This window comes from Heliangelus exortis, chromosome 3 (genome assembly GCF_036169615.1).
Source record: "Heliangelus exortis chromosome 3, bHelExo1.hap1, whole genome shotgun sequence".
NCBI lineage: Eukaryota > Metazoa > Chordata > Aves > Apodiformes > Trochilidae > Heliangelus > Heliangelus exortis.
Window position 1 is genome coordinate 23,813,246 of NC_092424.1, and position 15,863 is coordinate 23,829,108.

A 15,863-nucleotide genomic window follows, 5' to 3' on the forward strand; every position below is an offset into this window, starting at 1 on the left:
GGGAACAGATAAGCCTTTTTCTTCCTATTGAATAAGTTGCTGGCATTGCATGTGAAACATTCATGGCAATTAGTCAAAACTGTGCTTCAACACCCCTCAGAGTGCAGAGGTATTCCTTAAGGACAATCTGTAATGTATGGGAGGAGCTGTCAAACTTAAACTTTGGGTCCCCATAGTCCCTCCCCTTCCCCTCAAAAAAGCAGATTTTGGTAGCTAGCATAGCTACCCACACATTCCCTACTGCCCTTTTAAAAGAGAGACTTTTAAGACTCTCTGAGTTCAAACAAGACGTTTGAGAGATGCTTAATTGGCCCCACTGGATAGGAAAGCATTAAATCCTGTTCCCCAACACTCATTCAGTGTAGCTTCTTTTTAAATGGCAAACAGAATCATCTAATTCTATATACAAATCAACTAGCATAATACTGCTTGGTTGAAAGGGTCACCACAATTATGTAAAACATGAGTATTAACTATAATTGGGATAGTTTGCTAATACAATAAAAAGCTCTGAACATGAGAAAAGTTATGCTCACAGCAGTAGCTATCACTTTCTAAAGTAAGAATTCATGGATGAGATGACGTGAAAAAGATGGTTATAAAATTTTAATGGAATGATAAAAGGCAAAAGTCAGCCTCTCAGCTGAATTCTTAAAATCCCTATATATCACAATCAGCTCCTTAACTGTAAAATCAATGTGGAGTATAACATGTTGTCAATGTGGTTGTCACTGGAGGGAAGACTGCAAAGTATGACAGCTACACAGCTCAGCCCGACAATGATGAAAATAAAATTGTAAAGCTTTTTACATGGTTGTAATTGTTTGTAAAAGTAACTACTGAACATGAGAACAGTGGGAATCCTTTTTCTTAACATTCCTAGTTCATATTTTAAACTATTTCATTACAGTATTAATACTAGAAGGTAGTTTCATTTTGGCAAATGAAATTATCTTTTACAGCAGGCTATTTTGCTCATCTGCTTCAAAAGTTCAGACTCACCTTAAAATGAAGGTACGAAATGCTCATTGATCTTCTTTAATTCCCTCACTAGATTCACACATTTGTTTACTTACTGTACAGACTGGAGGAGTGAAAAGCCATACTCTCATAGATGTATTTTGGGGGAATCTACACTTTCATTAATGTACTGAGACAGGTACTTGGACTACTGCCCTTTAAAGCTAATGAGAAATACCTTATTTGCTGGGAAACTCTCTCTCTAAGCAGGATAAAAATTCTGTGCCTTTTATTCTTGAATCATTTACTCTTTTCAGGAACATGGAAATTATGCATATTAACAAAATATTGTATCCAGCAGAAGATCCAATGAGATGGATTCCAAATGAACGTCTTCGAATAGGTATGAAGAGTCCAGAATCTCAGCCCATCAGTTAAGAAATTTTTTCTAATTTTTAATCTACAGGTATGCATGCCCAGTTTGTACTATTTATCATGAGATCATCCTATCATATCTGCCATGATACTACTTAAGCTTGATTTTTTTTCTATCCATACATTCACCCTGCCATGTATTTCATGACTTTCTCTTCCCTTATCAGCGAAGCACCTAATCAGGCTTCATCTCCTCTTGCTTTGGTTTCCATTTGTCTTTCTTGAGCTCAGGTGATCACATTCACATCAACTAGCTATGGATTGGTTTATATACCAAAATTAGATGGACCTAATTTGCATAGCTAATGTAGAATAATTGTCTTCTTGGACAACAGATATTATCCGCAGAGGAAACAAGTGCTTCCAAAAGCTGAGAACTGCATCATCTACCCTCTTAATCCTGCATTGCCTCTCCCTGTTGGCTACATAAGGTAGATAAGGTAACAGGCCACCTCATCCTGGAACCAAAGCTTTGTGGTAAGCATAGCAGAGAAGCACACCACAGCACTCTCTCGGATAAGAACAATGCTTCCCTGTTTTGTCAAGAAATAGATTAGCTGATATATTGCAGAAGCTGTCTTACTTTATTTCATTAACATTTTTTAATTTCTTATTATTTTTCTCAAGTAACTTTCATATGTAGTGATCTCAAGTGATTCCTGTGAACTTTTGACATTACTTAGTGTAAATAAACATTGCACTGGCCTATAACTTCTTTATACATAACAGAAGTGGACTCACAGTCATTTTATGTAAGAACTGAAAAATAAAAAATTGGACTGCCTGATTCTCTGCCAATGAGTTCAAATCTGCACTTATAAAAGGGCTGCACTAAGAGCTCTCCATTCCGAAATTGACCCACAGGAGGAAAGGGAAAGGGGAAGGGGAAGGGGAAGGGGAAGGGGAAGGGGAAGGGGAAGGGGAAAGGGGAAAGGGGAAGGGAAAGGGAAAGGAAAAGGGGAAGGGAAAGGGAGAGGGAGAGGGAGAGGGAGGGGGAGAGGGAGAGGGAGAGGGAGAGGGAGAGGGAAGAGGAAAAGGAAAAAAAGGAAAGAAAATGAAATCTTTTTCTCTGATATAGCAATTTTACAAGCTTAAAATTAGCTATCCAAATCAAGATGGATTTTCTCAAGCACTAGGAAAAGCACCTTTCTCATTTGGGAACAATCCCAAAGATTACACTGTGTGGATTGCTACCAGCCAATATTATTTTGTGAATCATAAATCTACATCATCATAATGCAGCATCCACTGTTGGGCCAGCTGCAGGTGACTGTAACCAACTCCTTTACAGCTTCCTTCTCAGCTCAAAGACTTGCAATAATAGAAGAGAAAAATCAAGTGATATCTTATTTTTCATAACTAGAAAATGTCATTTTATTTCTGAATGCCATGCATTACATTCTGCTCTCAGTTCAGTGGTACATAATAACCTCTCAGTTATGTGGTAACTATGCTGATTGCAAGAGTTATCTGAAATTTACATTCAAGTTGCTCAAAGCAACTAATCCAGAAACTTTATTTGTTTGGCAGTTAATAGTCTGATGCTATTGCTGACCAAGATCACTGGAGCAAACATCTTTTATTAATACACGTTTAGCAGTTTTTAAAATATTCATAGAATATGTATAGACAGGCTAGACTTTAAAAAAAAAAATGCATGGAATGCATTACACTCAGGTAAATGGAAGTATTTCGAAATTATTTACAGAATTTTTTCTTCCACTAAAAAATACCTCAAAACTTATTGGTATATCAAGATATTTTATTATCAGATAAAAACCAATTTTTTTATGGCACCATTTTCTGGTTTTTCCTTAATCATTCCTAATGTACTCCTAGTTTTGTAAATATTTTTCATAAATAAAATATAATATGCAGCTTTATTGTGAAATCATCAGCTTATATTAGTACAACTCTATTGACTGTAAAAGAGGATGTGTTGGTCTACATCTTTTGCTATTAGGTGCATGTGCACAAAAACATGCATATATTTTATTCCTACTTGTATTTTATGCTTTGGTGAAACAAAAAAAAAGACATATTCACTGCACAATATTCAATAAGAACATGTGTACACACATATTTCAACAGGGTAAAAATTGTGGGAATTCCTACTATCAAATTGTACTTTAAAAAGTCAGAGCCTATTGGTTAACAGAGTCAGGAATTAAGTGTATTTCTGCAACAAGATGTCACTATAGGCTGTTTTATAAGAAACATTGAAAACTTGACAGAAATACTGCTTATACCCAATGACAGTCACTCAGTCCTAAGCAACTGAACTGAATAATCTTTCACACATAGCAGCCCTCCACAATACACCAAAACCAGTCCCTTGTCACCACTGGGGTGGTTGGGAATTTTTTTGGAAATTACAAGGGTTGTTGGATACTAGGGACACATCAGCATGAATTCTTTAGCAGTATCAATGCAATTGGAAGAGGACATATTAAAGATAACAATTTTGCCCCTAGAGACATAAAGTTTGTATCTGAAGTACTGAAGCTTGCTTTGAGCTATGGAACAAGATGCAGCATCATAGCTGAAGAAGCAAGTTATTTGTTAACCTCAAAGTGTTTTAATTGTGTAAATACTGGCAGAAGCACAGTATTTACTTCTGTTCCTAATTTTCCTTTGGCAACATCTACCTTCCATACTAGTTTAAGGGATTTTTGCTGTTGGGTTTTGCAGAGGGTTTTCATACTTGTGCACAAAGACCATCTATGTTCTCTGCAGAGTGTAATTTCACAGAATCACAGAATCATAGAAATTTAGGGGTTGGAAGGGACCTCGAAAGATCATTGAGTCCAACCCCCCTGCCGGAGCAGGGTCACCTACAGGAGGTCACACAAGAACGCATCCAGGTGGGCTTTGAATGTCTCCAGAGAAGGAGACTCCACAACCTCCATGGGCAGCCTGTTCCAGTGCCCTGTCTCCCTCACAGTAAAAAAAATTTTCCTCGTGTTTATGTACAACCTTCTATGCTCAAGTTTATATCCGTTGCCTCTAGTCCTATCATTGGGCATAACTGAGAAGAGCCTGGCACCATCCTCTTGTCTCTCTCCCTATACGTATTTATAAACATTGATGAGGTCACCCCTCGTTCTACTCTTCTCCAAGCTGAAGAAACCCAGCTCCTTCAGCCTTTCCTCATGAGGGAGAATTTCCACTCCCTTCATCATCTTGGAGGCTCTGTGCTGGACTCTTTCAAAAAGTTCCCTGTCCTTCTTGAACAGAGAGGCCCAGAACTAGACACAAGAACTGGAGGCTAAGTGTGGCCTCACCAGGGCAGAGTAGAGGGGGAGGAGAAGTTCTCTCAACCTACTAGCAACCCCCCTTCTAGTGCACCCCAGGATGCCATTGGCCTTCTTGGCCACAAAGACACATTGTTGGCTCATGATCATTCTCCCATCCACCAGCACCTCCAGGTCCCTTTCCTCTTCACTGCTCTCCAAGAACTCAGTCCTCAACCTGTCCTGGCTCTTGGGGTTGTTCCTACCCAGATGTAAGACTAGACTTGCCCTTGTTGTAATTCATTAGATTTTTCCCTGCCCAGCTCTCTAGCCTGCCTAGATCCCTGTGAGTGGCAGCACAGCCTCCTGGGGTGTCAGTCACTCCCCCCAGCTTTTTGTCGTCAGCAAAGTTGCTGAGAACACACTGTCCTGTCATCAAGGTCATTAATAAAGGTGTTGAACTTCTATATATATTGTCAAGAAGACAGTATAGGAATACATGTCCTGTGTAGGCCATCTGTTTTTTCACTAACTTAGAACTTTAAAATTTTATAACTACTACTTCATATGAAAAATAAGTTTTACATACACTTATAAATGATGCCTTTCAAATGCATTTCTGTGCTCCTTCTATCTAAAAAGAATCAACACTATGTGAACTATCTCACCAGAGCTAAGTAAACATTGCAATATGAACAAAATAGTCATAGGAGACTGTCTGCATTTAGACTATGAACAATTAATTTGTAGACAAGTTTAATAACATTGCATCCACTTTTGGTAACAAACAAAATAAAGGAACTGAATCTCAATGAAGATTTTCATGGGCAGACAACACTTCTGCAGTATGTAAAGACTAAGTTCAGAATTTACTTTAAGTAATTACATATAGGTAATGTGTTCATAGGAGCATTTATACCTTTGGAGCTTATTTATCAGATAAATTTCTGTTTTAAATTATTTGATCAGCTTCAAAGAAAGATGTGTTCCAGTTGTAGGAGCACATCTTTTCTTGTGGGTGGTTTCTCAATACAGACAGTTACCCATTTAAAGAAGGGACTAGAAAGTTCAGTCACTGGCACTGAATATTCTCTTGAACAATTCCATATGAGCATCACATTAAATTTACAGTCTGAAATGAGATCCCACATCAGTGTAAAACAGAATACAATACATTTTTGTGTTAAGTCAGAGAAATCAACACAGTAATGAGATCAGAAGTGAAACATGCCCAACTACACTCCTTGACTTCTCAGAATGACTGAATTTATTACTAAAATAAAATATATTAAAATGCCTTTAGAAAATACTTAATTTATCTAAAATTTGATAAAGTGGAGCTATTCATTAAAAAAAAAAAACAACAAAGAATATATTTGAAAATAATGGATATTGCCAAAAAGTGTACTATTCGATATCCTGCTGCATTGTAAGATAAATCTAATAGCTCAGACCCTTTAAGAAAGCAGGCAATTACGTATTTTATGTATTATGTACAATAAGCTCAGGTTTTGATATGTTTATGCTTATATATGGTATCACATGCAAAATCCTACCCTGCCAACTAAATGGCTGCACCTAAATGCTGATACCTGTTTTTTTAAATCAAGAAGCTGTTGAACAAATCATGGGAAGTGAGTCTGCAGAATGTAGAACTACTAATAAGGACAGTGATGGGACTAGCAATGACAAACTCAATTACATACCAGTAGATCACCACTTTGAATTAACAAAGATCACTGGGAATGAAAAATTCTGTTCAGTGGTGGTACAGCTTAGGTATTCTCCACACAGAGATAAGACAACTGTCACATTCTATTAACTTCAACTTATTTTCTCTGATATGAGTGAAATCAGAATCAAGACTCTGAATATAAAGGAACATCACTTACAACACTTTACTTACCAGTGACACTTAAACTAACCATATATGGACACATATGCATGCAGGGATATTATATAAAGATACTACTTCACAAAACATATATTTAAAAATTAAAACATATATTTAAATATTCATGATTTATGAAAATATAAGACAACAGACACTTCATCCCTTAGGTGTTATTATTGGACGTTAATATTCAGCAATAATATTCATTATTGCTTTTTAACTGAGACCTAGATAACCAAAGAAATTATGTGCAATGGCAGCTGAAATGTTATTTATATTTTCTGCTACGGGGAGTTAAATAAGATCAGACTGCTTACTGTCCTCTGCTGTAGTCATTGAAGTCCAGTTGCTATAAGCATAACCATAAGCATTGGAGGCAACAACTCTCATTTCATACTCAGTGTATGGCTGCAGATCTCCGATTTTGTGTTGTAAGGAAGCAGTAGGGCTGGAAAGCAAACTGCAAAAAAAAGCATCATAAGGTACGTTATTAAACATCATGACACATAAAAGAAAGACTAAAACATGAAATGCCTTGTAACAAAACCAGCCACCCTAAAGGTGAGTCATATTCAAGATAATGGGACTTTTCTAGCTCAGCAGTGGATGGTGGCTTTGCTATGGTCTGCATACTCTAAAATGTCACCAGCAGAATGACTCCGCCGCATCTGGAGTTGATAGCTGGGTGTGCCCGGGGCATTGTTGCGAACTGGTGTAGCCCAGACAACCTGAAGACTGGTCGGAGTGGCAGATGAAAGCCTTGGAGGCATCACGCCATCTGGAGCTGTTGAAAAACATGGATGAATTAGAGCAGAGAAAACCATGGAGAACATATGCTGGGTGGAAACAAAATGCTCCATATAGTGGAAAAACTGCTCCTCAGGATCAACAGCAATGTTAACACGGTCCTTTTAGTTTAACATTTTCACTACTGAACAATGCTATTTCTTTATTTTCTTCTTTCCAATACAATTACATGAATATTACTTTTTCTAAAAGCAAACCTCCAAACACCAGAAGCAATTCAGAAGCAACATATTTTCTACCACCTGTTCAAAGATTGTCTACTTCTCCTTATGCCCAGCTCTGCCACTCTGAGAAGTTAAAGAAAAGCTTACAGAAATGTTGCTCAGTAAGAGTAAAACTGATCTGACTTTTTATAATTCAGATATCCTCTCACTCTCATAAATTATAATTTTAAAAGAAAACAGACAAAATTTTAAAGGATGAAAGGTCTTTAGGTAGAAATCAAACTAGACTCACTGAAGTCTCATTCTCTAGACCACTGTTTTGTTAGGGAAATTAATTTTTATTAAGTCCAGGAAGTGCAGATCAAAATCTTTCAGTAACAATACCAGCAATGAACTTTAACCACTACAAATTTCACTGCATGCAGTAAAAAGAGCTGTGCCAATTTGCACCCATGATTTTATGGCTTTATTTTTTTCTTTAAGAAGAAAATCTGTTGAAGAAACTTTCTGTATATAAACACATCTGGAACTTTTGTATTTGACACCTCTGTAGCTGTAGCTCTGTAGCTCTCTTTTTCAGAGAGTTAAAGCACAGGAAAGTTACTGCCTTTGTCATGTAAACTCTTGTAGAATAGTTTTGCTTTTCACAGTCCAGTGGCTGACATTTGCTTTTTTCTTTGGTATTTCCAACAGAAATTTTTTTGTTGCTATTATTTTCTTCCTTCTCTCTATTAGACAAAAGAAGAAGTCTTAGAGATCTGTAACTTAAGGTGTAGTTGTAAATCTCAGGGCATAAGCTGTAAGTTGATTAAACAGTATTTTACAGTTAGTTTTACGATTTTCATTTACCACCTGTATATGAGGTGTTTACTAAGAGGAAAGTAACAGACTTTGTGCTACACTGTCTGAATCATTCTCTCCCTGAAAGAGATGAAAGGATGGCATTGGCTCAGACAGAAAAGAGTCATCAGTCATATACAATAATTTTATTTATACTGAAAACATATAGAGATCTGTGCACTAGCACCAGGCAGTTTTACTCTGGTTATACACACCTATGACTGGGGAACAACTCAATATCCCTTCAAAGCAGGGCACTACCTCATTTAAAACAGAACTGTCCATAGCTTAAGATGCACCAGTTGTGTATGTGCACACAGAAATTCTACACAGCAAAAAAAGCTACATCTACAAATTAATCTAATTAGATGAGCTACAATTTGGCCAAAGTTCACATTGTTATTGAGGAGACAGTGTGAGGAACTCACTGAGGAGGCAAAAATTTTAAATTTATTTCCAGTTCTGTTAGGATACATCAATTCACCTTAGTCTTTCTTTTCTCAAGCTGTTAAATGGATAATACTTACCCTTCTTAACTTACTTACCCAATAATACTTACCCTTCTTAACAAAGCTCTTTGAGATCGACAAAGTAAAAGCTCTGATTAAGCTTTATGTATATATAGTGGTGTATATCTTATTACAGAGATGCAGGAATGTTCATCAAAAAAACCCCCTAAAGATGTAGGTGTCTAAATGTCAATAACAATTAACAGTGAGAATGTTATTTTAATGGTGCAGGTAATCTCAGCTAAATGTTCAAATCTCTTCTATCAATAAAAGCACAGCATAGGAAAGAGTAAGAAACTTGGATAAATCTCTTCTGTGAAAGTCGACTGTCCTGTAGAACAAGCATAGCCCAGTACTTTCAAACGTGTTAGAATAGTCAGCAAACTTATATCATCTGAAAGACTTCATATAGCTCTCAGAGAATGTCCTCATCTATGCACTGGGGAATGTCCTCAGTTCTGTACTTCCAAAGGAGTGGTGCAGGAGGGTGTAGCAAAGAAATTATCAGGTCTCTACCATGTTGTAATGAGAAAGGTGCTCTGTTAAACTAATCGCACTTTGATCATTACAGTGCACTTCCCCACAAAAAGGGTAATTTTAAATTGTATAGAAAACACCCTTTGACTATTTCAAATACGCATCATCACGAGGGTTTTCAGTGTAACATTTCCCTCAGCTTAATCCTTTTTATCTGATTCCTGTTCCCAAGAGACTCCTTACTACCCAAGTAATAACTGGCAACCAGCAATAATTCTACTGTGAATTTCTCAACAGAAGAGCCATGTATCTATCAGCCTGATATATTGTCTTTAAGATGCAATGTTGCTCAAAAAGCTCCCTTCAAGCTTTAATATGACCCTCAGGGGGCAACCACTTCACTTGCAACCTACTGAATCAACATCTAGCACAGTAAATCTTCACTAAGCATGGTATAGTCACGCTTTTTATATGAAGAGATTACAAAGGCAGAATAAAATATTTAATCAGATGTCAATTTTAATCAAAGAGTTAATAAACTGACCCCAAAATAATAAAAAAATTAAGGTGCTTGCCAGCTGACAATGATATATTGTATTCTAGACAATCAGGTACATGCAGATGAATCAAGAAAGATCTGATCCCTGGTTAGTGCTAAGTAGTCTTTGAACAGTGTTTCAACTTCATGCCTCAAATTCCTTCTTAAACAACATACAGAGTAGTAGTCAGTTTTGTAGGCAAGTGTTTATTTTAGGACAGCAAGCATTGTGCTAAATGACTGTACTTAAAAGTTTAGTCCATGTAGGAAGCCTATTTTTCCAAGAAATTTAGTTATAGTTTGTCTACACAGATTATCTTTAGTTAGAGTAAGAAAAAAAAGTAGAACTCCATTTGACAGCTATGAAATTGGTGTAAACTTACACCAATATTGAAGTGACACCACTTTAAGAGTGATCAAATATGTCTGTCCTACTTTATCCATAATATCTGCATATTTGCAGCTAAAAGAGTTCAGAGATATGTAAATGTAACTCTACAATTTGCCACATCTGCATGTGTAAAATATTTAGCACAGATTATGCATTTGAATCTTATAAAATATTTTTATACACATATATGCAAATGATAACTCCAGGTATTTAACAACAGAGAAGGAAAACAGCCTCTCCACATCTTGTGCCAGAACAGCAAGGAAAAGTTTCAGTCAGAATGCCTTCAGGTCAATGTCTCACTCAGTCATGCCTATTCTCACTCTTTTCCAGGTTCAATTCACAAATCCCATTTCTTTGTCTCATTGCAGTAGTTGTTTAGATACTCCTGATTCATTTTCTGGTTAGGTCCTCATACTGTGGTCATCTCATTAAGGCACTTTTTATGGCAATATGTTCTGCACGTTGACATTTATTTCTCCTGATTTTTGCAGGTATGCCTGTTATCTGGTTGTCTCCACAGTCCAAATAATTCCAGTCCCACTCTCCATAATTCTCAACATAGCCATCTGTTTTTGTTTCATTTAGCTGAAAGACAGGCCATGATGCTGGGCCATATGTCATCACTAGAAGGGAATGCTAGTTATAAAACTTCATCTATTGACAAAGAAGAAGATTGCTTTTTTGTTTGTTATCTTCACAGATTCATTGAAATTTACTCAGGTTTGGTTTTTAACCCTCTTTTCCCAGTTATCCTTCCTACTCTGTGTATAGCAAATACACACAGTTGTTCTTGTTTTTTCTTTTAGTATATAAGTTGAACCATGCTGTTTTCCACCTACTCAGTACCTAAAGAACTGGACTGAATCTGTAAACTCTAACTGAAAATTTTCCTCCACATACACTATTTGGTATTACAAGCTACAGAAAACTATTTCAGTAGGGTCCTGAAAACCAGCTCAGGCCTTTCTCCACGACCTGCACACCTGAAGTATAGACAATTTTATTTGGAAAGCCCAGAGCAGACTTACTTGGTCCTCGTTAATACTGTTGTAGTGTAAACCAAAATCAGACCTCTCCCTCCTTTTAATGGACTTTTTTTCGTGTACAGCCACAACATCTGCAAACCAGATACGAGTCTCAACTAAAATTATGTGTAAGAGATGCCCCTTTCCTAAGTGTTATATTTTACTCAGGTCAGCCTTATAAAAATGTCTCATAGATTTGTCACCTTTACCTTAGTATAAGAAGTAACCTGCCTCATGCTAGATGGAAGTTTATCCACATTACTCAGCAAGAGCTTTGCTAAACTCTAAAAGCTGCAAAAGAATGCCAATAAGCAATTATCTGAATGATTAGTTATTTTAATACCTATAATAAAGACATTGGAGGGGATTTAAAACTGCCTAGTAAAACTTATTCATCAGACTCTTTAAAAGGATGCCAAACTGTCACACCACAAAATTACTTTTCTAAAAAAATTCTATCAGAAAAAAATAAGGATTGATATTAATTGTGACTCTGGTTATTGATGTGAGGGACCTAATGGAAGAATCCCCTCCACTGGACCCTTTTAGTCTGTTCTGCAGGTAGCCAGCACTAAGTCACCTTTGTAACCACCCCCATCCAAATCCTCATTAGCATCTCCAAAGGATTTGATGGAGACGAAGGAGAAAGATAGGGTCTGCATATGGCCTAGGGTCCACTAGAAATAAGGATTGGAGGGCGAAGTGGGCGGAGGTCTGCTCCAGTTGTTCAATCTGATACGTTTTGACCATGCTTACTAAGAGAAACAGGCCTCAAATCTGAGGGGCTACCCTGATGGGCTTGGGGAATCTGATCAACCCTCCCCCTTTGGCTGGCCTCAAAACTTGGATCCAGGACTCATGATTTGCTCTTTCTCTATTGCTGCCTTTCCTGTTCTCTCTTCCTTCGCTTTTAGCTCCCTGTTATCACTATCCAGAGACTATTTAAAATTGTCTTTTAAGTCACTGGGAGATGTGAAGTGCCAATCAGTGGAATTTTCTTTGCTTCAAAAGACAATTTTAAATTGAATGAAGTTGGCTGGAGAGGAGGTAGCTAACACTGACAAGGACTGATGCCTCAAAGATGATGAGGGACTGATAAGCCAGGTAGAGATTCCCTTCAGGTGAGCCTGTCTTCAATGGCCCTCTCTCATTACTGCTTTGATTTTGGTTCTAGTCTCCTAATGGGGCTCATATAAACTAAGACTAAAGTTGGTTTCATTGTATTTCAGCTTTTGTGATGTGCTCATGGTATGATATTTGCACAATTCATACACCATTGTTTTCTACAAGGAGCTTACAGTGTCCAAAAGTTTTTTGTATATTCTACTCACCTAATCTCTGAAATATATCTTTATGAAATATATGTATATGACATATGAGAAAAGCAACCAGTTCTTGGATATTGTGCTCATGCATCAAAAAGTCATACGGGTGCACTAGGGAATACGTTGTCAAAGAAACCATGGAATTATATCTTTTCATTCCCCATTTTCTCTAAGGTGTAGGTGCTTATCATCACAGTATCAAAGTGTCTTTTTTGTCAATGCTCTGAAATAAATATACTCACACTGAAAAAGAAATATATTCCCACTGAAAGTCACAAAGGAAATTCAGAAATTGGGAATGTAAAAATCTCATAAACATTACAATCTCTAAGTTTACAAACTGGGGGTCTCCTTGTTTGCAAGAAGTGTTGTTCACTTCAGCATCAGGGAAGTCATGCCTTTAAAATACTGAGGACATGATTCTTTGAGAATTTACCTCTTACACTTCAATTAAGTCTGTTGTAAAATTTTCCTTTCTTGAAGAATTTTACAGTAGAAGCCATACTCTCACAAACGAAAGTTTTTTTAAAAAAACAAAACCATATACAATTTACTGCTTTGCTTCAGTTTTCAAGGCACTAAAAAGCATATTATCTTTTCTCATTCACCTGAGTTAGACAAGGCTGAAAGCAAAAATATCAAAGCAACAACATTATTAAATAGAGTCTCTGGTTTCTGTGTTACTTTAACCTTTCTCAATTCACTCTAAGGCATTCAAAGCATATAGCCTTTGAAGAGCCTATGCTCTAGTTTTCTTCTGCAACTTACAGGCTCAGACAAAATACCAAAAATTGCTTGATATTTTATTAAGTTTATTTTTTCTTCTCTCTCACTTTTTAACAAAAGTCTAATTTAGTTGTTGTGTCAGTTTAGATTTTTGCACTTCTTTGATAAATGAGAAAAAACATGTACATTTCAATTTCCTTCTATGAGGTTTTCGTAGCAGAAGCTTCCCCCCCTCACCCCGCCACCCCCCCCCCCCCCCCACTGTGCTACTCTAAGACCTTTGTGTTAAATTAAACATCAAGATTCAGAAACTGTAGGGAATGATATTTCCAAGACATACAGTACAAATATATGAGTCTGGGGAAAAAGGTAATGATTTTTCCTACCAGTAAAGTGATCTCTCCCAAAAAGCATCTTTGATCCTTGGATTAGTTCTCAGTTATAATTTAATATATCAAAACTGTCAGCAGCTTTCCTTACATTTAGATGTAAAGTGATATAGTCAGTTCCACAAAAAGCAAAATACAACATTCAGGGGCTTGCCCCCCTCTCAGCGTGTGCTTGTGACTCTAAAGTCTATCAATATTTATGGGGAAAATCTTTGTACATCAAAGGAAATGGCAGAAAATTAATTTAATTGTATCTGGTATAATTAATAGTATGGTGTGTATTTTCCTATATAAGAAAATCTTGCCATTGATTAACAGAAAATTCTGAGGGAGGTAATTTGCACAATGGCAGATAGAAAAAAAAACAGTTCTGGAAATAAAACTATTATAATTAGGAAAATAACAACAAAATGCTGTATATTACTGTGTCTTGTGGAACACATGAGGCTGAGGTTGACAAATCTGAACTATCACATTCACAGAGCAAACAAGAATTCTTATCACTTCTCAAAACTGCCACCTGCAATGCTATGGCTGTCACTTCAAGTTACAGTCTAGTTCAACATCTGCAGTATCAATAAATTGAGCTGTATTAGAAAATAGGAATAGGATCACATTCTGATGCTCATGCCAAGTACCAGCACTGATGAGCAACATATGTCTAGATCCCCACAGGCCCAGAATTCAGGATCTGGTTGCTCCTCTTGGCCCCTTTGCTGCTGACATGTATACTGCCTCACCTTGACCAGAAAGTGTCTTTAGCTCTGGGTTACAATAGTACCTACTGTATTCTCCCCTAGGAAATAAAACTTTTTTCTTTTTTTTTTCCCCCCCAACAGTATTGGAGTTTGAACAGGACAGATGGGCAGTATTCCGTCCTCCTTTCTTGTGAACCCAGAGATTAGTATGCTGTCCAGAAAATGAGACATGTTAGTCACTTAATAATTCTGATTTTTTTAAGCCAATGATAAGCAATGACAGAATATGAAAGGTGACACCTGCATTCCACCTAGCAGTGGCAAAAATCCCTATCTGTTTTTATGGATTGGTCTCCCACTAAAAATAGCATTTCAATTGACAGAAAAAAGATCCAGGTTTTACCCCCTGAAGCAAAATATTTAATATTTAAGGTGAAAAAAAAAAGTAATCCAGACAAGCCTATTCATACATGGAAATAATTCATGTAAAATATACAGTTGGCTTATCTGGTGAAAGGGGTAAAAGGATTACAACCTTTTATACCTGACCCATCCATTTATGAATGTTCATAATTAAGTAGCTACTCATCAGGCAATGTCTCATTCTAAATACTTCTAACGAATAAACCCTTTATATGAATTAACTCTTTGCTTCATTGCCTCAGATAATGCTGAAGAACACAGAAATCCTCTGTAATTGATGGAAGTGTGTCAACACAGAACAATGAATGATCTGTTCCCAAGTATTTTGAGCTATAAGAACTTTGTTACTGTGTTTCTGTTCAAAATTCGGTAGCCTAATTGATTAGAAATCTTAGTAACACTATCACGTTTCATTTAAACCTAAACCAGTTTAACTGTGTTTTCTCTGATGTACCACAAGACATTTCACAGGCTTTAACTCTCTTAACAAAGTATTAACTTTCCTTAATTAGCAAAAAGCAGGGGCAAGTCAAGCTTCAAATGCCACTAGACCAAAGAATTAACTATATGGAGGAAAAATATTTTAATTGTTCAGTGTTTCAAGGATTCAGATACATAAGATTTTTAAAGTTCATTTTCAGATGTACTTCCACACTACACAGAAAAACCACAAATTTGGGTTATTAGGAGTTGCCTTTAACTGTAAAAGAAACCATCAAAAAAAGCAAAAGAACTTTTATGGCAATGATACTCAAGAAAGATCATCTCTGGTTTTGTTCCTATCTGAACAGAGGAAAAGAATAGTGATTTGATTCCCTCTACATTTCACCCTCAGCAAGACCTTAAGAGACCCATAATTTTTATCCTCTTAAGTGTATTATGTTGTATTTTTGGTTTTTGTATTTTTTTTTTTAATCTGGGAACATAACTAATATGTAATAGGGTGACAGAACTTTTCTGGAGGCTTACAGAGTTCACTGCAAACAGAGGAACTTCAAAGCTTTCTCAGCTGTGCAAAGTAGCTTA

General features: G+C 36.6%; 1 protein-coding gene and 1 non-coding gene across 2 annotated transcripts in view; both read right to left on the reverse strand.

The window, feature by feature from the left end:
* The window catches only part of USH2A (usherin), a 385,338-nt gene that overhangs the window by 135,649 nt on the left and 233,826 nt on the right, over window positions 1-15,863 (reverse strand). The window contains exons 38-39 of the mRNA XM_071739639.1: window positions 7,156-7,306; window positions 6,840-6,982 (exon numbers count right to left, since the gene is read on the reverse strand). Coding sequence (XP_071595740.1) covers window positions 6,840-6,982; window positions 7,156-7,306 — 294 coding nt within the window. The remainder of the gene's footprint in view (window positions 1-6,839; window positions 6,983-7,155; window positions 7,307-15,863) is intronic.
* On the reverse strand, window positions 10,191-10,377 carry LOC139795619 (small nucleolar RNA snR85). The gene has a single exon (XR_011725606.1). It is a non-coding gene; the product is annotated as a small nucleolar RNA snR85 (small nucleolar RNA).